The sequence below is a fragment of the Calliphora vicina genome, chromosome 3, assembly GCF_958450345.1.
Source record: "Calliphora vicina chromosome 3, idCalVici1.1, whole genome shotgun sequence".
In the NCBI taxonomy this organism is placed as follows: Eukaryota; Metazoa; Arthropoda; class Insecta; order Diptera; family Calliphoridae; genus Calliphora; species Calliphora vicina.
This window is the reverse complement of record NC_088782.1, coordinates 73756301-73780619: the sequence shown is the minus strand read 5'-3', so window position 1 is coordinate 73780619 and position 24319 is coordinate 73756301. Positions and strand designations below refer to the sequence as shown.

The 24319-nt window shown below is 30.7% G+C and overlaps 1 protein-coding gene across 1 annotated transcript; it reads right to left on the bottom strand.

Moving 5' to 3' along the window:
- Window positions 1–2022: 2022 nt before the first annotated feature.
- LOC135954018 (odorant receptor 63a-like) lies at window positions 2023–23914 on the bottom strand. The gene is made up of 10 exons (XM_065504062.1): window positions 23784–23914; window positions 16783–16879; window positions 16494–16632; window positions 16244–16435; window positions 16040–16144; window positions 15642–15807; window positions 15456–15561; window positions 4334–4435; window positions 2145–2300; window positions 2023–2076 (listed from the first exon to the last, which is right to left on the bottom strand). Exons 1-10 carry the CDS (start codon window positions 23912–23914, stop codon window positions 2023–2025), a joined length of 1248 nt encoding a protein of 415 aa, XP_065360134.1.
- Between the last annotated feature and the right edge of the window lie 405 nt (window positions 23915–24319).

Below are 24319 nucleotides of genomic sequence, written 5' to 3'. Positions count from 1 at the left end.
TACGCCAAATTACAATCAGCTTCACTTTATGTTTGGCTTTATATCATTGCTGGTTTGACGAAATTAAACCAAAATGGGCTTTTAAGTCGAAGCATAGATCCACAATACGTTTAACGGCTATTGAAAGCCATCGAGTATCACAAGTAGAGATGCTAATCGGGATTGATTTTTGAAAATCACGGGAATCGGGATTTGGTAAAGACCGGGGTTTCGGGATTTTCGGGAAATCTAAAATCCCGAAAATTATTATTATTATTTTTAATTTAGTAATTATTTTTTATTAGACACTAAAAAGCATACTATGGTTTCGTCTGCCATTCTGGAACGAATTTTTCATTAAATCTTTGACATTGGCAAAACCTCTTGTTTCTTCAGAAATAAAGTGATCTATTTCTATTACTTGGTTTCGTTATTGTTATTTGGGTTTTTTACATTTATTAATAATATCTGTTAGCCTTTGAGCAATCGAAATATTTTCATTTTGTTCGAGCTCCTCATCTGAGATAAAATCAATTTCGTTTGCAGAGCCCCACTCAAGGAAAACCAAAAATACCGCTTTCCTTTATTAACTATGTTGTAGCAGGAGTTGAGCTTAACAACTTTTCTGATCATCACTTTGCTATATTCGGGCATGTAGAATGTCAAAATGCATGAAAAAGGCACACAAAAATGACAATTTCCCCTATTTATTGATGAAAAACGGGATTTAAAATTAAAAAATCCCGGGCTTTTCGGCAACGGGATTTCCCGTTTGGCATCTCTAATCACAAGCCTTCAAGAGTATATGGGGCTCCTGCACATTATATAACGATGAATATAATGTGTAATAACAATTTTTTCTTGAAAGAGAATTTGTTAGACATTTTAGCTTTCAGGCAATTGTTATTTGTTCTTTTAACACTGCACAATTCTTGAGTATGTTAAAAAGCTAAATGAAATTCAGTAATGAATTACGATGAAAATGGCTCACAAATATAAATTTAGCCTTTTTATTTATTCTATATGGAAATTAAAAAAAGGCTAGAAAAAAGCCACGAAGCTAAAACCAAAATTTCAAGGCTAAAGAGTAATAAAAAGATTCAATTTAAGCTACATATATCTGTGTGTTAAAAACATCGAATAAGTTTATTCTTCGCTATTGTTTTAAATAAAAAACTATGTGTATTTTAATATTGTGGTAAAAGAGCTTAAATTGATTAAATAACTTTGTTTTATTGTCAAAGAGCATAAAAGTGAACAATTAGTGCGTGAGACCGGCGCGCCGCGGCGCACAGTGGTATGAGAATAAAAAAAGAGGGAAATAAATCTGTAACTTCTAAACTTGAATTTGGATCTCATGAGCCCACCAGGAGCGGGACCAGGGGTTCCCAAAGTAGTACACCTCGGGTATGTTCAATTTTTAAAATGATCCTATTTCTTAGTTTGTGTTACGATTTAAAAAAAATTGCACATTTCGAATCTCCTCTTTGTGCATGTGAAATTTCATTCAAATCGGCGTAAGGGTTTAGAAGTTACAGATTTATTTCCATCTTTTTTTATTCTCATACCACTGTGCGGCGTCACCATAGTTCAAAGTCAAATTTTCGTAATTCAAATAAATAAACAATATCAAACAAATGTTAACTAATAGTAGTGGTCACGCTTTTTTAAGTAAATATTTGGCATGTGTGAACTTACCTTTAATTTTGTTAAATCGTATAACCTTTCGTGTATGACCATTTAATCATAGTCAATTTAGTAACAAAATTATAGGTCAAATAAACAACACTGCTTAACAAAAATAATACAGCGCCTTGCAAAAAATCAAACATTTTTAAATTCGTAAAAAATATTGACATTTAAATGAAATTCAAACGATTGGTCCAAAAACTCTATAAGGATGCGTAGCATTAAAACCTAAATTATTTTGAGAATAAGTAAGTACCTACTATAAATCAACAAGAATGTATTTTATTTCTGTACTTAATAACCAATAATATGTAGTTAAACAAAAATAATTAAATTGATTTTCCAATTACTTATTTACTCCGCCAAATTTCTCAGTAATAGAAAATATGATCCACTTGTCTTCACCATCTAAAAAATAGATGAATTTTTTTGAAAATTAGTGTTATATGAATTTATAAGTTCTAAATTTCACTTACTGCCAAAAGTGTTGGTAATGACATGGTGGTAAACCAAGATATATTTAGATTGAAAACACGATTAGTGCGAAGAGTCATCATTCGTATAAGTTGTTTGAATTCCTCGGACTCGCTGTACCACTCACAGTTATAAAAAGCTAGCGGGATTTTCTCACACTTGGAAAAATATAATTGAAGATATTATTTAAAAAAAAGATAATTGGTCAATTCACAAGGTCTCTTGTCAGTCATAATGTCCTAAGCGGCTCGACTTAACCGACTCTTAGACATTCGGCGCAGGTCTCTGTTTGTTGGATACGATAACACAATAAACATAGCAGAGTAGTATTATTTTAGGACATTGTTTGCTTGAAAAGTGATAAAAACCATTGTGAAATATTAGGGCATTATGACATGATAAGAGACCTTGTGAATTGACCAAATATGTACAGTAGATCACTAAAAGTATTACCTCCAAATGCCGTTACCAATATTTGATTTTAACAATTGAGATTATTGAAATGTACAGAATTTAAAATATAATAAAATACCAACTTTGTGAACTTGTAAATTTTATTTATAATTTAACCCTCCGTTACTCGCAACTGATCTGGTTGATACAGGCAAACATTTTTTTATTGCAAATTTTGTTAATCACCCTAAATTTTAAGCTATTTTTTGATAAAATAATATTTTTACTGAAATTTTGTTTGTATTAATCTTTTAAATACATTGCATTTAATATTGTTTTTATGTTTTCGAAATAAAAAGTGAAGGGATTATTTTCAAACGCGCCTTGTTTTATTGATATCAATTTGATACATTGCGACTAGTCTCGATTGAAAATGATTGCGACTAACGGAGGGTTAATTTACGTTACCGAAATAACAGAAAATACCGTTGTCGCGAAAACATCGTTACTGAAATAAACCAGTCATGGAAATAATCCAAATTAGCGTTACCGTTTTGAATCTTGCTTGTTTGTAGTTTCACAAAATTTAAAATTGATATATTGTCTCATATTTAAACAGTCCACTACAAAAGTGGTGTATGATCGTCATTCCGTATGGAACACTGAGAAATATTACAAACAATAAATGTAAAACACGACAACGTTTACTGTTGCTATCTCTCTGGTTGATATACAAGGTGGCGCAAAAGTAATCCTCCTATCAGAAAATGCTATAAATTTTGCGATTGGCCCCTAATGTCTGTTCTGTTTTGACATTTGTGTAGTAAACACATGCGAAATACACGTTAATAAACAATGTTACGCTACACTGCTCCAGAACGCGGAATATTGCTGACTATTTATTTGACCAATAATCGGTCGGTGACTTTGGCACAACGTGAATTTCGTCGCAGATTTCCTGGCCGTCCAACGCGTACGTAAATAAGCAAAATTTACGCTTCTGGGGCACTGAAAATCCGAGTGTAACCCACGAAGAGCCATTACACCCGCTCAAAGTCACAGCATGGCGTGCTGTTTTCGCTGGAGGTGTCATCGGAACTTTTTTCTTCGAAGACGTCGCGGGCCAAATGGTTATTGTGAATGGTGAGCGCTACAGAGCAATGATTAACGAGTTCTTTTTGCCGCAACTTGATGAATTGTGATTGGAAAACATGTGGTTCCAACAGAACGGTGCAACGGCACATACTGCACGTGCCACAACCGATATGCTGAAGGATGCATTTCCCGGGCGCCTAATTTCCCGTTTTGGAGATTTGCACTGGCCAGCAAGATCGCCTGATTTGACCGCTCCAGACTTTTTTTTGTGGGGCTTTTTGAAGTCTCGGGTTTATGTCAACAAGCCTCAGACTCTTGCAGCTCTTACAGACAATATCCGTCAAGAATGTGAGGACCTATCTCCGGAAGTTTTGGAAGTGATCGAAAATGACATAAAGAGGGCTCAAATGACAATCAACTGTGGCGGCGGTCATTTACATGACATCATATTCTCGACTTGATGTAAAAAAAATAAAAGACCAAATAAAAATAATCCATAAGAAGAATCAAAGTTTTTAATTTTTTTTGTTTAATTACAGCCAAAAAACATCGGAAGTTTACTTTTGCGCCACCTTGTATATGTAGGTATATACTTCTTTGGAAAAAGCTTTTATTTGAGCAAACAATACAAAATATGAATAAAAAAGGTGTATACGAAATACTTCTGTGATATACTGTACATAAGTGTTTAATATAAACAAACCTCAGAAGTCAAACGTTGACTATTATAGCAGTAAATAACAATTTCATAGCCGGCAGCTGAAAGATACAATACCATGCGCACCATTGTCATTTTATTTGATTCCTGTAAAATAAATATTATGAATTATTTAAGTTTAAATTTTTGAACAGGTAACGTGGGAAATGTTGTACATGTGGGTGGCCTTTAATTAGTATTTTTAATTTTCGATGCTCCCAAGGTCTAAAATTGGATTATTGGAAAGAACAAATAACAAATTAGGAAGAGCCTCCCTCGTCCAAGATTTGCCAATCGTCCTATATCTTCATACAGGAAGCTGGAACTCTCGAACAAAAATCCTAAGTTTTATGGTATTAGGATTGAATTTTGTTTGGTACTCTACTGATTTTATATGGGAAATATTGTTATACTATGATTTTCCATAGAAATTACTTCTGTACTAATGGTTTTCTTTAAAAAATTAAATTATACTAAAGATTTCCTTAACAAAATACTGTTATAATCTATATTTTCTAAAGCAAATACTTTAACAGAAATAATAAGTAAAATTATTATCTACCCACCATCAATATGTGACTATAAAATATTTTTCTGATATAGTGTTTAGGTATAAGGGAGGTAGGGTCAATTATGGACCGATCCTCACAAAAGGAGGATCCGATAGTAGAGTTCAGTTCAAAAAATGCCAAAGTGCTTGCAATACTTTTATTTTCTAATAATATTTTGTTCTGCTGTTTCAAAATTTCAGTCTCATCTGAAACTTTTAACGTTATACATTTGATTTACATATTCTAAATCTTTCAAAATTTAATTTAAATTGTGTGTAGTCATGTTAAAATAAGTAATATGCAATAGTCTGCGCTCAACAAAGTGGGCGTTATATGACAGCAATGACCATTTATTTCTATATGAAATATATTTGTGTTGAATTTTGTCGGGATACCAACGGTTGTAGGAGTTTTACGCTCTTTAAAATTATTGTAGAAGTGGACCCTATATGGGAGCTATGGTCAATTAAGAAACGATCCACACACAATTTTTAGGTGTGACATATTTATGATTGATTAAATATTAATAATTTTAATTTAACTATTAATTTTAAAATGAATCCAAATAGCATTTCTCAAATATTTAATATTTGGTGGGTTTTGGTAGTTTTTAATCAGAAATATGGTAGAAAAAATATTTTATGAATGGCAACTCTGGTATCCATTCTTAATTTTGTTTATTTTCCTAATTTTTTCTATTTACAAATTTTCTTATTTGATTTGTAGTATTTTTTTTTTAGCATATTTCGTAAATTTCTGATTCATGTAGTGTAAATGACTATTCAATCATCAATTAGAATTTTAGTAATATTTGTCTAATGAAAAGGCGTTCCTTATTGTGAACTATGAAAATCGAGATACCGAATTTTGGAAATAATTCGGTATCTCGGGAACTATTGGAGATATTATTACAAAATTTCACATGGTTAGAGCTGAGGTGTTTTTGAGTTGAATTACATTTGTTCAGCTTCCTAGGGGTAATACGGCCCAGTTTGTGCCCCCTCAAAGTTGGTCACCTCGGGTCTCAAAATTTTTAAAAAAATCCCCAAAAATTAATTTATGATCCGAATGAGCTGAAATTTAAAATATAAATAGTCCTTGAGAAGATCTACAAAAAATACGCTTACATGTGTAGGTTATCTCCTTCAGTTGAAGAGATATTTAGGTTTATTTTTTTTTTTTTTTTAATTTTGCTCGATTTTTTTTTGTTTTTTAGATATGGCGGCCCTACGGAGGGTCGATTTTTTTTTTCAAAATATCAGCTATATTGGCAATAAAATTCTAAATAAAATAAAAAAAACTTGGTAACAGTTATCTCGTCCGTGTAAAAAGTTACACGCATCCAAAGTTGGAACATGTAAAATGGGCCTAATTTTTTACGATTTTTCCTAAAAAAGTCCCTAAGGGTACTCATTTAAACGCTTAAGTTTCCCATTTGTGCAAATGGGCAAATTTGCGCGACATGTTTCATGAACCCACCTTTTCAATTTTGTGCAAGTTTATACAGAAAATTTATATTTGTCAAATAAAAATACAAAAATTCAACAAAAGCTTTAATAATTTTTTTTCAAATTGTATAAATTTTAATTTTAAAATGTTGAATGAAAGTTAAATCTTTGGAACAAACGGTGGTATACATAGTTTGGAGGACTTTGTTTATGTTCTAGCTGTTGGTTAATGTTTTCATACACAATGTCATTTAATACAATCATTCTGTTCCAAAGTTACACAATTTTCACATGCACAAAATTTTTATATTTTATTTGATTTTTATTTCTTATAAATAAAAGTAAACAAAAGCAGCTGATTCATCAAATGCACAATAAATTCAAGTTTGCGAGTCTAAATTGTCGCGCAAACTTATCGGAGTTGTGCAAACGAATTTCCATACATTTTTTGACATTTCATTTGCGAGAGTGTAAAAATGCACAGATTGTACAGTTTGCGAGGCTTTTAAGCGTTTACATGAGGACCCTTCCTATATTTTTTCTTTTGTAGAAACAAATTTTCTTTGGGACTATATACAATTTTTATATGTTCCGGAAAGAAAACTTAATGCAAAAGCATGTAAAGTAAAATTGGGCTCACTTAAGCGGACACAGTATCCCCCAGACCTATCCAAACTTGGACAATTTTAAAAAAAATATTTAGGTTTCAGTAAAAAATTCTAAAAAGGCAAAGCACCGATCCTCGAAAAAGTTCCGTATTTGTATAACCCTATATGTTGTTAAAATAATTAGAAAGTTGTTTTACTATCACACGGTAAATAGCGTCACAGTAGGCACTTTTCTAAAAAAACTCAGTTTTTGGAACACATTTTCCCCGTTTTAGGAATTTCGGTATTTGAAAATAAAAAATGTCATTAATTTAAGGACATTTGGATCTAAATTAGTTCCCAATTTTGTTATGATATCTTTAACCGTTAAAATTTTACATTAAATCAAATTATATATTTTTATTCGTGGAAAATCACCATATGAAAGTTTTTTTAGTTTTTAAGGTAAATGAAGACCCAACATTTTATAAAATTATTTAATTTTACTAAAATATCAATCCTCAGGTCATAATGTTTTCAACAGTATCAAATACTTATATAAAAAGCCTTTATTTACTCTTCAGAAGTTCCACAAACCTTGCCCGCTTTGACAAATTTGTACATTTTTTCATATAATGCGTACAAAATGTTATTAACATATCAAATGTAAATTTTGAATTCAAACACATACTGACTTAACAGAAATTTTAGTGTAACAGATTTTAGCACGCATTATATGAAAAAACGTACAAATTTGTCAAAGCGGGCAAGGTTTGTGGAACTTCTGAGGAGTAAATAAAGGTTTTTTATATAAGTATTTGATACTGTTGAAAACATTATGACCTGAGGATTGATATTTTAGTAAAATTAAATAATTTTATAAAATTTTGGGACTTCATTTACCTTAAAAACTAAAAAAAATTTCATATGGTGATTTTCCACGAATAAAAATATGAAATTTGATTTAATGTAAAATTTTAACGGTTAAAGATATCATAACAAAATTGGGAACTAATTTAGATCCAAATGTCCTTAAATTACCCTATGTGAAAATGAACTAACACCAAACTTATCACGTGACAGTTCCAAAGTGGTAGGGACCGGTTCCAGTGCTAACACTTTATATGAAGGGGACCTGTCACTTTAACATCGGGATGTCCTAGGATGGGGTTAATTGACACCTTTTTGACACTTTGTGACAGGTCTCTAAACTTATCTAAATGGACGTATTCAATTTCGGTTAATACAAGACCTGTCTCATATATTGTACCAAGTGTACAAGTCGCTGAACTAACCTAAGCGCACTTATTCAATGTCGGTTCAACGTATTTTAATAATATTTGGTAAAAAAAGTTCAAACTATTTTAATCCTATTTGGTGACCAGTTTCATAATAAACTGAACCGGTTCATTTGCGTTCATTATGTGACCTATCACAATGAGCCGAAAAGATGTGATTTCACCACTTTCTAGACCAACATTATGCCATATATAGAGATTGAACATAACACCCACAAAACCTAGTCACAGGACTAATTTTGTGTCAGTTACCTTTCCTCAGTAGTAACTACACTTCAAACACTTTAACACTAGTTATGTGATATGTCTTGTTTTCACCTATCATAATTCGTTCCTTTTTCTAATAATTTTGTATTCACTGGTCACAGGACAAGTGCTTTTAGAACAACTGACACAAACTTCCCGCAGGGTAATGACATTATAATTTTTGACATTTTTTATTTTCAAATACCGAAATTCCTAAAACGGGGAAAATGTGTTCCAAAAACTGAGTTTTTTTTAGAAAAGTGCCTACTGTGACGTTATTTACCGTGTGATTGTAAAACAACTTCCTAAGTATTTAAACAACATATAGGGTTATACAAATACGGAACTTTTTCGAGGATCGGTGCTTTGCCTTTTTAGAATTTTTTACTGAAACCTAAATATTTTTTTTAAAATTGTCCAAGTTTGAATAGGTCTGGGGGATACTGTGTCCGCTTAAGTGAGCCCAATTTTACTTTACATGCTTTTGCATTAAGTTTTCTTTCCGGAACATATAAAAATTGTATATAGTCCCAAAGAAAATTTGTTTCTACAAAAGAAAAAATATAGGGACTTTTTTAGGAAAAATCTTAAAAAATTAGGCCCATTTTACATGTTCCAACTTTGGATGCGTGTAACTTTTTACACGGACGAGATAACTGTTACCAAGTTTTTTTATTTTATTTAGAATTTTATTGCCAATATAGTTGATATTTTGAAAAAAAAAATTCGACCCTCCGTAGGGCCGCCATATCTAAAAAACAAAAAAAATCGAGCAAAATTAAAAAAAATAAATAAATAAACCTAAATATCTCTTCAACTGAAGGAGATAACCTACACATGTAAGCGTATTTTTTGTAGATCTTCTCAAGGACTATTTATATTTTAAATTTCAGCTTATTCGGATCATAAATGAATTTTTGGGGATTTTTTTAAAAATTTTGAGACCCGAGGTGACCAACTTTGAGGGGGCACAAACTGGTCGGTACTACCCCAAGGAAGCTGAACAAATGTAATTCAACTCAAAAACACCTCAGCTCTAACCATGTGAAATTTTGTAATAATATCTCCAATAGTTCCCGAGATACCGAATTATTTCCAAAAAAAAAGTTTCTAAACCACTGTGCTCTATAAGAACAAAAATGTTTTAATAAATGAACTTTGTAAATGAAATAATGGAATAAACAGAATTTGTATTCTTTTCCATAAAGGTTGGTAGGGCATTAGGTGTTTGTGATTATTGATTACCTTGCATATAAAGTGTTTGAACTAGAATAGATCACTACCACTTAGGATCAGTCACCTGACTAGTTTTGTATGCCCTTTTGCACATCATTTTTGTAATCAGACGAATAGTTTAGAAAATACTGTTTTAATAAAAATTTATTAATATACTAGCTGTCCCGGCAGACGTTGTTCTACCATAGCTCACACAAAGTTTGAGTAGTACTCCAGGTATGCAATAATAAATTTTTACTTTGTATTGTTCCTATATAGGTCAATTGTGAATCTAAACCAGCGAAATGCAAACTCACACCACTACAGTTTTTAGATATTGTAGTTGTATGAGTTGAGAATTATTCTCTGGCAAAAACAAAAACAAATAGCTGAAATAATGAAATAAACAAGCATAAAAGCGTAACACAACCTGCTTCTATCAATGCTCATGCGAGACTGACTGTTTTTATACAATGTGTGTGCTTGCGTACATGTGAAAATAAAAACAAGAGAGCTCATTTGAGAGCTCATTGCATTTCGCTGATCTAAACCATCCAGTGCCATGTCAATTGTGAATCTAAACCATCCAGGGACACACTCAAACACACAACAAATTTCATCGAAATCGGCCCAGCCGTTAATGAGGAGTTTAGTTACTAACACACGTACAGAAGAATTATATATATAAAGATATATAATTAATATATAAAACCATAATTTTGCAAAAATATTGTCCCAACACCGCACAGTGGGGGATCTGAAAAAAAAGTGGAAATAAATCTGTAACTTCTAAACGAATAGCCCGATTTTAATAAAATTTCAACAACCAAGGGGGGGCCGAGCCACAATCAAAAAATTGTGATTTTTTTGATTTTTGGATCTATTGAAGGTACCAAGCTCGGGGCTATGAAATCCCTTTGCATGATATTGAAGAACAGATTGGGACATACAAAACTGGTCTTAATTTTTTGAAAGCAGAATTGGATCCGTTATTAGCAAAATGGCAGACCAAGGTAGGCAAAAAAAATAAAATTTTACTTTTCAAATGCGAATAACTCGTAAACTATAAGAGATAATATATGGCTAAAGCAATGTTTTTTGTAGATCTCGTCTAGTACATTCCATATATATAAAAATCTTTCAAATCGGATCGCAAACAAAAATTTGGCATCATTTTTAATTTTTGATATACCCGAGGTGCCCCACTTTGGGGCATTGTGGCTCGGCCCCCCCTTGGTTGTTTAAGCCCAAATTCAAAACTTAAACTTATCGACACCTCCTCTATAGCCATGGGAAATTTTATTAAAATCGGGCTATTCGTTTAGAAGTTACAGATTTATTTCCATTTTTTTTTTCAGATCCCCAACTGTGCATAGTGGGGAGGTTATTATGCGCTTGTGTAGATGTTTGTAACGCCCAAAAATATTAGTCTAAAGGTAGGGTCAGACTACGCAAATTATTTGAGACAAGATGTTTCATGTGTTTGATCAAAACTACATCAAATAATTCATGGGTTGATTTTGTGTTCACACTTTACACATTTATTTGTTATATTTGTTTAATCAAACTACACCGAAATACTATCAAACACACAAAGGGGAAAATATATTTGACTTGTGGTCACATTTATGGTAATATTTGTTCTAAATAATTATTAAATAAAGCTGCAAAACAACTTTAATTTCTTTCATCAATAAAAAATACATTTCTAGAAAGTAAAATATTACCAGATTTTGGTTTACATTTGAAAGAATTATGAAATTTCAGTACTTTTATTTAAGCGTCAAATATTTTATGTTTCTAGTTTGAACAGAAAATATTTTTGCACTGCAAACAAGAAAACAGCTGAATTTGGTCAAACAAATTTATTTGCCAATATGAAAACATTCTTGTAATGTGAGCAATGTGTGACCACTAAACAGCAAATATTTTCCTGCATTTTGGGTATTTTTTTATTTGATCTTGCAATTCATTTGCAAGATCAAACAGCGTCAAATAACAACTGTTGCATCATGTGTTATCGCAAAAGTAGTGTTGCTATATCTTAAATTAAAAATCGCTAAATAATGAAAACAAATCGCGAAAAGAACACAAGCTTGAACAATTTAATAATATAATTATTAAATGTTTATTTATTAAATTATATTACTATCACAATTCATAATTGAAATTGAATGGAAATGTAATCATGTTTTATACTTGAAAAATATTTGAAATATTAAATATTTTTCAAACAAAAAACATATGGCTTGAATTTATGTTTCCTTTTTACTGGAGAATGCTATTGAAATAAAGTGTAATACAACTGTAATTCAATTGCTTGACTATAACTCAAGGCTTGAATTACACTTGCTATCAACTTGAATTCCAGTAAAAATGCTTATTGGTTTTTTAATACATATTATTAATCGAACACGACTTTTTTAATACTTTTTTTATTCAGAATAAGAACGTTCACAAATATTGTTAAATTTTATGGAAATGTTTACCTTTTTTGCACAAATTTTTAATTAATTCCAATTCAATCGCATTATCTAAAAATTTTTGTATGATACTAAAATCAGAAAAGTGAAAAATGCTATTAGAAATATTCTTCTTCTGCAGTAAAAAAAAATTAAACAGATCATACTGTTTAAGAATTATTTTTTAATTACAATCAATTCATACTATTTATGTTTGTATAAAAAATTTTCTTTGATTTTAAATTCAATCTGTATAAAATTTCAGTTAATATTCCATATGTACATATGAGCAATTTTAAATTTTGAAAATAGACAAACTCCATGTATAAATAAAAAATAATCAAACATCAGACTATGTTAAACGTATAAAAATATAAATCGAATAAAATTGCAAAAATCGCAACATAGACTTCATGTCTTCAATTAGGTTTTCTCCCAGTATGTCATCCTATGCTGAATGACTTTTATGTGAAGAAGAAGAAAACTTCATTTATTGATGCAATTATTTAGTGAAAATAATTTAAATAACAAATATTCAAGAAATATTGAATATGTATTTATGTTTAAAAAAAATAGTGAATATGTGTCTTTAATTTAGTACGAAAAATATTTAAATAATCTCCTCTTATTCTTCCGCCATGCTGAGCAAATAATTTTCTGGTTTTTTCTATTTGATCAAACAATTATTTTATGAAAGTGTTTGATATAGTGTGACCACACGGCAAATATATTTACTGATTCTTTTTCGTAGCAGTTTGGTCAAACAAAAAGTGAAAAATTAAATTCAATATATGATAACAAAATTCAATAAATCTCTAATAAAATGATTACTTTACAATTCGAAATAAGTGCTTTAACCTTAAAAATATTTGCAAGATCAAATTATATATTTTTTAGGTATTTATGTAGCTAGTGGTCACACTTTGTTCACATTAAGAAAATATTTTGTTTGCCGACAAATAATTTTGTTTGACTAAAATCATCTGTTTTGTTGTTTGCTCTAAATTTTATTTGTGGTCAGATTCAGGCAATGAAATATTTGACGATAAACGTCAAATATTAGCTGTGTGTGACCGTACCTTAACACCCACCTTAAAATATACCGATCGACTTAGAATCACTTTCTGAGTCGATTAAGCGATGTCCGTCCGTCTGGTCGGCTGGCTGGCTGTCCATGTAAACCTTGTGCGCAGAGTACAGGTCGCAATTTTGAAGATATTTCGATGAAATTTGATACATATTATTTTCGGCTCAAGGACCAAGCCTATTGAAACTGGCTGAAATCGGTCCATTATTTCACCTAGCCCCCATACAAATGTCCTCCCGAAATTGGACTTTATCGGTCATAAATGTTTAATTTATATATGTATTTCCACAAATTCCGCTCCAAATAAGTTTTTTATACACAAAATTCACGTCACCAAATTTTGTTACGATCGGTCCATAATTAGTCATAGCTCCCATATATACCCGCTTTCGAAAATCACTTTAACGTGCATAAATCGCTTAAAAATGTAAATTAATGAAATTTTAAAAGAAAAAATTTTTTTGCTCTTTTACTTAGTGTAGGGTATTATATGGTCGGGCTTGACCGACCATGCTTTCCTACTTGTTTTTTGCTAAATCTAATTTTTTTTCAAAATGTGTCCTTTTATATACCCTTCAGCTTCGTGAGAAGGGTATATATAAGTTTGTCATTCCGTATGTAATTTCTACATTTTTTATTTCCAACCGTATAAAGTATATATATTCTGGATCCTTATAGATAGCGGAGTCGATTAAGCCATGTCCGTCTGTCTGTCTGTCTGTCTGTCTGTCTGTCTGTCTGTCTGTCTGTCTGTCTGTCTGGCTGGCTGTCTGTCTGGCTGTCTGTCTGGCTGTTTGTCTGTCTGTCTGTCTGTCTGTCTGTCTGTCTGTCTGTCTGTCTGTCTGTCTGTCTGTCTGTCTGTCTGTCTGTCTGTCTGTCTGTCTGTCTGTCTGTCTGTCTGTCTGTCTGTCCGTCTGTCTGTTGAAATCAATTTTCTGAAGACCCCAGATATCTTCGGGATCCAAATCTTCAATAATTCTGACAGACATGCTTTCTAGAATTTTGCTATTTAAAATCAAATCGGTCCGCAAATGGCTGAGATATGAGGAAAAAACCAAGACAACCTCGATTTTTCACCTATTTTTGACCTATATCTGGATTACTAAGACATTAATATAGACAATATGGATATTTAATGATAGATATTTCAAAGACATTTGCAACGACGTATATAAGACCATAGTAAGTTGGACCTACAATGGGTCAAAATCGGAAAAAAAAAATTTTAACCCGAATTTTTTTTAAAAAAAAAAAAAATTTAAAAAACAAAAAAAAAAATTTTTCAAATTTAAAAAAAAAAAATTTCAAAAAATTAAAAAAATTTTAAATTTGTTTACCTAAAAACATTTAAAATTTTGAAGTATAATTTGGTGAAGGCACCGAATATAGCACTCTTACTTGTTTATTTTTAGTTTTGCTCCTTTAAAAGGTTTTAAGTAGCTTAGTGGGATGCGAGTGGGATATCTATCAATATAAATATTTTGTAACTCAAGACATACAAAAAATTAAAAAATGCCCCATTTTAAAAAAAGTCAAAAAAGTTTCTGATTTTGCCAAAAAAAATCAAAAATTGTATATTTTGAGTTACAAAATATTTATTTTGATAGATATCCCACTCGCATCCCACTAAGCGATCAAATTTGGTCTTAAATGAAAAGACCTTAGCTTTCTTCTGAGCAAACAATTTTTTTTTAAAAAAAGGGCCCATTTTGAAAAAAAAGTTAGATTATTTTTATATTTTTCGAAAGATTGAAGTTCTCGAGCGATCTTGTTGAAAAATTGTGTCTGAATTACTATTCAATAGAACTAACCTTGGTGCATCCCGATTGGAAGACATCGATTCCAAAATTTGGTTCACTTGACATGGAATCCCCCATTTACAAATATATACAAAAGTCAAGTCACCAAATTTTTTATAACGATCTGTCCATAATTATTTATTAAGGCCCACTTCTGAAAATCATTTTAACGAGTATAGATTTTTTAAAAATATTGGTATCCAAATAAAATTCAACACAAATACGTGGTAGTCATAGATCCCATATTAATTTTACAAGAAAACTGGTATACTCAGTGTAGGGTATCTTATGGTAGGGCTTGACCGACTACACTTTCATACTTGTTCTCTTAAATTTCAGACAGTCTATAAAAATGAAATAGAAGTTTATTTAAAGTTGAAGGGTATATTAGATTCGACTAACCCAAATTAACACACCAACTTGTTTAATACTTACAAATCCAATACTCATTTGAAATAGAACGATGCCCCATATAAGCAAGCTCAATAGAAACTGTGACAAACTGATTTGTTTATAGATTTTGTCAATAGTCAGTACATAGCTAGACAAAAAAAATAAAGATAAATAGTTTTAGTTTGCCGTTCACAAAAATACTGAAAAACATGGGAAACCAATACTCACTCGTAGATACGTTGGTATTGAAAAATGCAATAACGCAAATATTCCACACGTCTCTCTTTGGGTACTTCAGTAGAAGTAGAATTTTCAATCATGGCATTAAGTACTTGAATTAGTCCGACGCCATGTACACACAACACTATAAAAACACCATCAAAACTAACAGCACCTACAAATAAATGAAGTTTAATTTTACCGCACAAAACAGAGAGTTTGACGTGAGTCCTTTAGAACGGTAAATCGTAGTTGCAGTTTTAAAATATCCTGCTTTTAAAAATTAATCGTTTTGTAAAAGCAGGAGATTACTCAATGAAGATGATTTTTGTGTTTTTTTTGTATATGAAACATTGATTTTACTAATTTTAAACATTTAATTGAATTACTTTAAATTCTTTACTTACACATTCCGGCAATATAATCTGCGCATCCACCCATGAACATTTGAACTTGATAATATGGAAATGACATGCCCTTGCTCTCCCAAATCGGATAAACAGCAGGGAATGCTAAAATGAAATGTTGACAAAAAACAGATATGAAAATTACAAAACTTTGTGTTACAATTTATGTGAAATAAGTGATCACAAGTCCGCTTGACTACTTACGTAACATATGTTCATAGTTGGGTGTCTTCTTTATTTCATTATATATATTTACAAACAAGGCTACGAAAAAATAATTGCTAATTATTCCTGCACAGCAACAGATGTAAAATATCAATTGACCACGAATGTCCTTCCAATTATTTTCCATAATATCGTGTATTATCTTCTTGAGTTTTTCAGAGATGTGAAAATCTAAAATAAATGTTTTTTGCAACAGTTTCTTAGTTTTTATACAACATTTTACTTTTACCCTTGTGAAATATATCGATCTTTCTTATAATTTCATGAGTTTGAGCCTGATTGAGGAGAACATATAATTTCCGTTGTATGAAGAGAAAGTAAACCATCTTTATCATCGAAACAATGGTTTGAAGAGCTGTGCAGACACTCTTTTCAATAAAGCAGAATAAAAAGTTATTTTGATTATGAATGAGACCATAAGTATTTAAAGACTATAGGACTAAAGTTCAAATTAAATCCATAAAGTACTTTTAAAGTTTTATTTTCTTTTTGATTTAAGTTGATTAAGAATTTCTTACTTCTGCAATTTTTGAAAGATCCTTAAAGTAACGTGTTGTGTAGCACCAATGTCCATACATGGACAGACCACTGCTAATGATTAAAATCAAATTAACTCTAAAAATAAGAAGAAACAATGTTTTTTGTGTTATGACGCTCTTCTTGCAAATTTGTCAATTATTCTACATCAGTTTAGATTATGCGATAACATTATTTTCCTGCCTTAACATGTGATCAATTTATATCATGATAAAAGTCAAATTTACATCAATAGATAAATGTATCAGAGCTCATGCTCAGACATATTTAAATTTGTGCAATTTTTGAATGATCCTTAAATAGGGCTTAAAATACTTGGGATAATAAAAATTATAATTATGTTGCAAAAAGTCGTCATACACAGAAAGAATTATTGCTAAAATATTTTCAAACAATCGCCTGTCTGAAACTAATTTTATTTTCTATAAATATTTTTATAGATTCTATTAATGTTTTTGTTTGATTTTGATTTTAATACAACACTTCGGATAAGACAACAACACAAGTAAATAAATAGGTGTGTTTGTTGTTATCATGTGCAACTTACACACATTTGGTAATTTCGTTTGCATGCGTTTTTTTAACATGAGTTGATATAATTCTCATTTGGTTAAAAATATTTTTTAAATACAGTCAGCGTCAAAAGAAAGTGTACAACTTGTTTTTACATTTAAAACGTTTTATTTACATATTAAAAAACAATTTTTTCTCCAGTTCTAGTATATTTAACAAAACACTTAATTGTTCTCTTGCAATATATAAACAAAAAACTAAACTATTTCAACTGCAACAAAAACAGTAACAACAAAACCAAAAATACTCCATTTTTAACGCGTCAGAAAAAAGTGTACACATTTAGAATTGCAATAAGATTTTTCTAGCTACATAAAAAAATATATTGTTATTCTTTATTTTTGCCTAAATTATAATTTTTTGAGGATCTTGCTGCTAGTCTCATGAGATTTTAAGATAGTAGCTTTTCTTGTTTGATCGCGAGAACTTTAAAACCAAAATGGGAAAACAAACTGCAATTGAAACAAGAAAGTAAGTCATAAAATTTAAAAATGAAGGCAAATCGTCACGTGAAATCTCCTCTATAATAGGAATTATAGACAAACAAAAAAATTTAGAATTTTAGAAGATCAGCAACGTGCCGGAACACCAAAACGCCTTAACAACCTTGAAATACGATCGATTGTGAGAGCAGTGAAGAAAGTATTCACAGTAAGTGCAGTAAAATTATGCGAAGAATTAACAGATTCGTCTGGAGTGAGAGTTAGTAACAGTACGGTTCGCCGAGCGCTACACCCAAATGCTCTATATGGTGGAGTTCCAAGAGAATAACCCCACATTTCCAAACGAAATAAAGAGCGACTTCGAGAATTCGCAAACAGGTATAAAAACCAAGAAAATTGTTTTGGAATAATGTGCTGTTTACGGACGAAAGCAAGTTTGAGATTTTCGGAAGTAAAAAAAGGAGTAAAATTTGGAGAAGCAAAAATCAAGAGTTCGACCAAAAAATGTACTATCCACCGTAAAGCATGGTGGTGGTTAGGTGATGGTGTGGGGGTGTATGGCGGCAAGTGGCATGGGAAACCTCATATTTATTGATAGTTTGAGGAGCAAAACCGATTACCTAAACATTCTTATAGAAAATATGGAACCCATCATTAGAAAATTAAATCTAGACCGAACCTGGATCTTCCAACACGACAACTATCCGAAGCATACTTCTTAACTTGTTAAAGAATGGTTGTTGTATCATACACCGAAACAACTGGAACAACCCCCACAGTCACCGAACATTAATCCCATTGAACATCTGTGGTAGCATTTGGACAGACAGATCAGAAAATGAAATATTACCAGCAATGACTCTCTACACGAAATCCAGCAGGAAGAGTGGTTCAACATCCCAACATCGGTGACACCAAAATTGGTAGAAACAATGCTAAGGAGGCTTGAAACTGTTTTAAAACCCAAAAGATGTCAAATAAAATACTAAACACGTTTTTTCTTCTAATTTCCCTAAACTGTACACTTTCTTTTGACGCGTTAAAAATGGAGTATTTTTGGTTTTGTTGTTACTGTTTTTGTTGCAGTTGAACTAGTTTAGTTTTTTGTTTATATATTGCAAGAGAACAATTAAATGTTTTGTTAAATATACTAGAACTGGAGAACAAATAGTTTTTTAATATGTAAATAAAATGTTTTAAATGTAAAAACAAGTTGTACACTTTCTTTAGACGCTGACTGTAAGTAGTTTTGTTTTTGTCAAAGACTTTACAAAAATTGTATGTTGTATGATAAACATCTAAAAACATTAAATACTGTTTTAGATGTTTATTTATTATTGTTTTCTTTACTTAACTCTTTCTTTCTTAATTTTCTTATTTGTAATTTTTTTTTCTTTATTTTCCTATACCTCTGGAATAGTTTTATTAATTTTGTACGATTTTCGAGAAGATACAGCGAAAGGTTTACTTATATGTAGTGGGCGGATTTTCATGCAATTTTTATTGGAAATATGCTCCAAAATATGATTTAAAAATTTAGAAAATATGCTCTTATATTTTGTCGGCAGAAACATAAAATAATTAACTATCAATTGCGCTGTTAGTACTCTTTAAATTATATCTGCAATTAAATACTTAAATTTGTATACCCTACACCACCATAGTGGGGAGGGTATTATGCGTTTGTGCAGATGTTTGTAACGCCCAAAAATATTAGTCTAACACCTTAAAGTATACCGATCGACTTAGAATCACTTTCTGAGTCGATTAAACGATATTCGTCCGTCCGTCTGGTCGGCTGGCTGGCTGTCCATGTAAACGTTGTACGCAGAGTACAGGTCGCAATTTTGAAGATATTTCGATCAAATATGGTACATATTATTTTTTCGGCCCAAGGACCAAGACTATTGAAACTGGCTAAAATCGGTTCATTATTTCACTTAGCTCCTATATAGACCCGCTTCCGAAAATCACTTTAACGTGCATAAATCGCTTAAAAATGTTGGTATACTCACAAAATTCAACATAGTAAACTTTCATATAGACACAAATCACACGACTTAATTTCATGGTGATCGGTCCATAAATGGTCATAGCTCCCATACGAAAATCACTCAAAAATATAAATTATTGAAATTTTAAAAGAAAAACGTTTTTGCTCTTTTACTTAGTGCAGGGTATTATATGGTCGGGCTTGACCGACCATACTTTCTTACTTGTTAAAATTACAATTGTTTTCTGAGAAAACGATGGATATTTATTGACAAAACTAAATTAAATTTTTAAAATTATATTTTTAAAAGTTTGTTTTCATTTTAATCCCAAGTGCCATTAAGGGCCCAAAAAATAAATAACATTTCTATATCTTTAAATTAGAAATTCTAAATGTTGAAAAATTTGACATTTGACCTTCACGATTTAAGGTTTAACGTTTTCCAATTTTAGTAAGACTTTCAGAGTATATTTGTAATTATCTGGACTATAATATTCTGAATAGGTTTTACTTAAAATTCATAACAGTAAGGAAATAGAGCTAATTCTCCAAAAAATGGCCAAATAATTGGTTTTTCTCGAAAATTTCAAAATTTAAATCGCAGGTACGGAAAAACTATAAGAGATATTTTCATAATTTTTTCATATTTTTATTCCCTATTATATTCTTAATAAATGAGATGATCAAAAAATTCTGAAATTTGTTTAACAAAATTTGAAAATGGAGTTTTGAAACTGCCGTTAAAAAAATTTTATTTTTTTTGTCATACCTGCGAATATGGATACATTTTAAATAAAAATGAGCTTTTATTTTAATATTTAAAAAAAAAATTTAATTTTGTTTCTACATTTCTTGTTCTAGTTGCCCGAGACACGTTAATGGCCTGGCGAATTTTTAATAACTTTAACATTTTTTGACCAATTTCTGTTTTATATGTCTGATTGGAACGACAATTACGTTCACATTTCTATTCTTTTAAATTAAATTGCAAAAGTAATTTCTAAATTGCAAAATTTTTACAAAAACTGAAAAAAATGCATTTTTCCCCTTGTAAATGCATCTCCAAACTTCAGAGGGCTAGCGGCACGTCTTAACCCCAACCGATTTACCTAAAATTTTTTCTGGATGATTTTTTTTACCAATGTTCACCAAACTGGAGGGTGAGAATGGCCAAAATCCAACTTTGGTTTATTAAGGGCCACCCTAGGGAACACATGTTTTTAAACCAAAATGTTCTCCGCAAAGATACCTTACAGAAAAACATAAAGTTGTTATATGTTCTTAAAGAAATTTTGTTTTAATAAAAAAAGAGTTAAGTCACCTTGTCGCCCAAAAAACAGAAGGTATGGCAAAATTGTAAAAATTTAATTTTTAAATGCCTATAACTCGGAATTTATAAGAGATAAATGCACATGGTTTTTCAAGACCTAGCCGAGCGCTTTCCAAAAATATAAAAATCTTTAAAATCGGATGTTAAACAAAAAGAGGCACGTATTTCAAAATTTTACATTCCATTTCTAGGACCCATTTTAATAACTTAAACTCGAATAATCCTTGGCTACGCCCACGTCAATTTTTATCCCGATTGGACTAGCCGTTTAGAAATGCCAGATTTATTTTGATTCTGCCCCTCTGTGTGCTGTCAAGCAAGTAGTTAATGTATCCCTTTTAGACAGTAATTGTTACTAATGTCTGATCACTTGGTTGACACCCATTTATATATTTTGGGTCATTTAACACATGTGCTATTTGTAATGCAGATATAAGTCAATAGTTTACTTTATATATCTCATGTAGTCAATTGTCACTTAAGTGTCTCTAAGTAACCTATAGTGCAGTCATTTAAACGTTAATTGTGTAGTGCATTTGTATCTAAGTAATCGAAAAGGGGCCACTCACCCTCTGTTTAGGACATACACGTGTTATAATTACAGTTATGTACCAAGTTGTCACCCTAAATAATAAGTAAACTCACTAGTTCAGGACAGTCTCCTAGAACTGCTGGTAAATGACTGTAAGGAGCGGTAACTGTGTATGTGAAGTTACAAAATCACTTATAAATCGAAATTGCAATGAATGCAAATATGAATGTTTTCGATACATTTAATGAATTTTTGATACTTAAAAAAACTCTAAACATTTTTGAAGTGTTTTGAAATGACTATTTTCAATTGCTGATAGAGAAATGAAGAACTTAATGCCAGTTTCTCGATGTGGAAAGGAGTTAATCGATAACATTTAATGTTAATTGACGACAAAAAATTATATGTTTTTAAAATCTTAGATAATATGCATATAAATATGCTATTTGAAGTTAAATATAACAAAATATGCATTATAAATACAATATGCAATAATATGCCCTAACAAATCAATGCCATTTTAAGCAAAATGTGCGAGTCGGATAATTATTTATCCATTCGAGAAAAAACATGCATTTGCATTACAGAGTCAAAAAAACCGGAAAAAGTGTGTTTTTGAAAAAACCGGTTTTGATTTTTGTCTTTTAAAAATCAGCGGTTAAACGGTTAAACGGTTTCGGTTTTTGTATTCAAAATAACCGGTTACTTGCTTTATATTAAATTTGTATTCAATATGAAAAAGGTCTACTTAGATTTATTTTTATGTATTTGTGGACGCTAATAAGAAATATGTTAGGAGTTGTGTACTAACCTTTTTAAACTTTTAAATTTTTTGATTCTTAAGGCTCTAACTTTATGCAATTATTTTATATCTTTTACGAAATATTGTTAAATGCTACAATTTTCTATAAAATAAAACAATATATAAAACAAAACCGGTTAACCGTCTTACAAAAACCGGTTTCTCAAAAAACCGAAAAGTTAAAGAAAGCAGAAACAATGATGCAAAAACCGGTTGACCGGTTTTCGGTTTTGGATACTCTAATCCAATTGATATTGTTACGAAATTGTACTCGAATTCAAATGTAACGATTTTAACGGCTGATTTAAAAGTAGCAGAATGCTTTCAAATAGCAGTGCTGTAATAGCAAACTGTAACATATCTATTTGCATTATTAACATTGAATAAAACGAATTCGAATATTCAGTTAACGAACATTGTAGAAAGTACACCACAGATGGCCGCTAATTAGAAATATGTTAGGAGTTGTGTACTAACCTTTTTAAACTTTTAAATTTTTTGATTCTTAAGGCTCTAACTTTATGCAATTATTTTATATCTTTTACGAAATATTGTTAAATGCTACAATTTTCTATAAAATAAAACAATATATAAAACAAAACCGGTTAACCGTCTTACAAAAACCGGTTTCTCAAAAAACCGAAAAGTTAAAGAAAGCAGAAACAATGATGCAAAAACCGGTTGACCGGTTTTCGGTTTTGGATACTCTAATCCAATTGATATTGTTACGAAATTGTACTCGAATTCAAATGTAACGATTTTAACGGCTGATTTAAAAGTAGCAGAATGCTTTCAAATAGCAGTGCTGTAATAGCAAACTGTAACATATCTATTTGCATTATTAACATTGAATAAAACGAATTCGAATATTCAGTTAACGAACATTGTAGAAAGTACACCACAGATGGCGTATGTATTAGAAACCTCTAGACAGTTAAAGAGAAATCTAGAGTGCAGATGGCAGTGTTATAAATAGTGGCAGAGGTTGCAGCCGTTAGTGAGTTTATCAGAGACGCTTTTCGAACAAACATCAACTGAGTGCTGTGTTTTTCAAGTGAATTCGTGTACATTGTAAAGTGTGCCTGTATTTCTGCGAATTTATAAACGTGTATAAAAAACATTGAGTGACTATTTAATTCTGTGGTTGTTGTACATTTTAAATAAATAAAGAGTTGTTACAATTTTTAAACTACTAAACGGCTTTTATTTGCAATCAAAAGTATCCGGTTTATTTAAAGGAAATAAACCAAACGTTTTGAAAAGGTTAAAACGTAACAATATCATAGCTTATCTTACACAAAATACTTACATTTTCAGTGAATCCTTGAAAAGGGAAGAACTTGTTAAATTCACACCCAAACCCAAAGATATTCTTATTAATTCCCTAATTTTATGATAATTACGTTTCTTTAACTCTTTCACTTCATTGTCTGCCAACATTTTGAACAAAAACTTACTATAATTAATTTGAAAATCTGTATGCAACCAATTACGAGGTTTAGAACGTAATGCGTTCACAATTTAATGAGTTAAACATACTTATATACATATTTTGCTGTCAGTTATTAAAAGTTTTTCAATAAATTATTAAAATATGTGTCTATTTGTTTTTGGGATGTAAGTATGTAAAGGTCTAAGTGTCCATCCTTTTTAAAATATAATAATTAATATACTAAACATTCTTACACATACTAACACTAAAATATTTAATGTCTAAACTATTAATTAATTATGAATTAAACACCCTAATTGTCAGAGAAACACACTAGATAGAGTCAAGTAAGTATGTACTCTTGTGTGGTCAATTTAAAGACAAGATATTATTATATATTCCATTTACATGAA

Bases quoted from the DNA above. Each gene is read 5' to 3' on its own strand.
- LOC135954018 (XM_065504062.1), bottom strand. From the start codon at position 23,914: ATGTTGGCAGACAATGAAGTGAAAGAGTTAAAGAAACGTAATTATCAT. The intron at 16,880-23,783 runs GTAAGTATTTTG...TCTTATTTTTAG, and splicing joins TTCAAGGATTCACTGAAAAT to AGTTAATTTGATTTTAATCA. The intron at 15,808-16,039 runs GTAAGTAAAGAA...ATTTATTTGTAG, and splicing joins AGATTATATTGCCGGAATGT to GTGCTGTTAGTTTTGATGGT.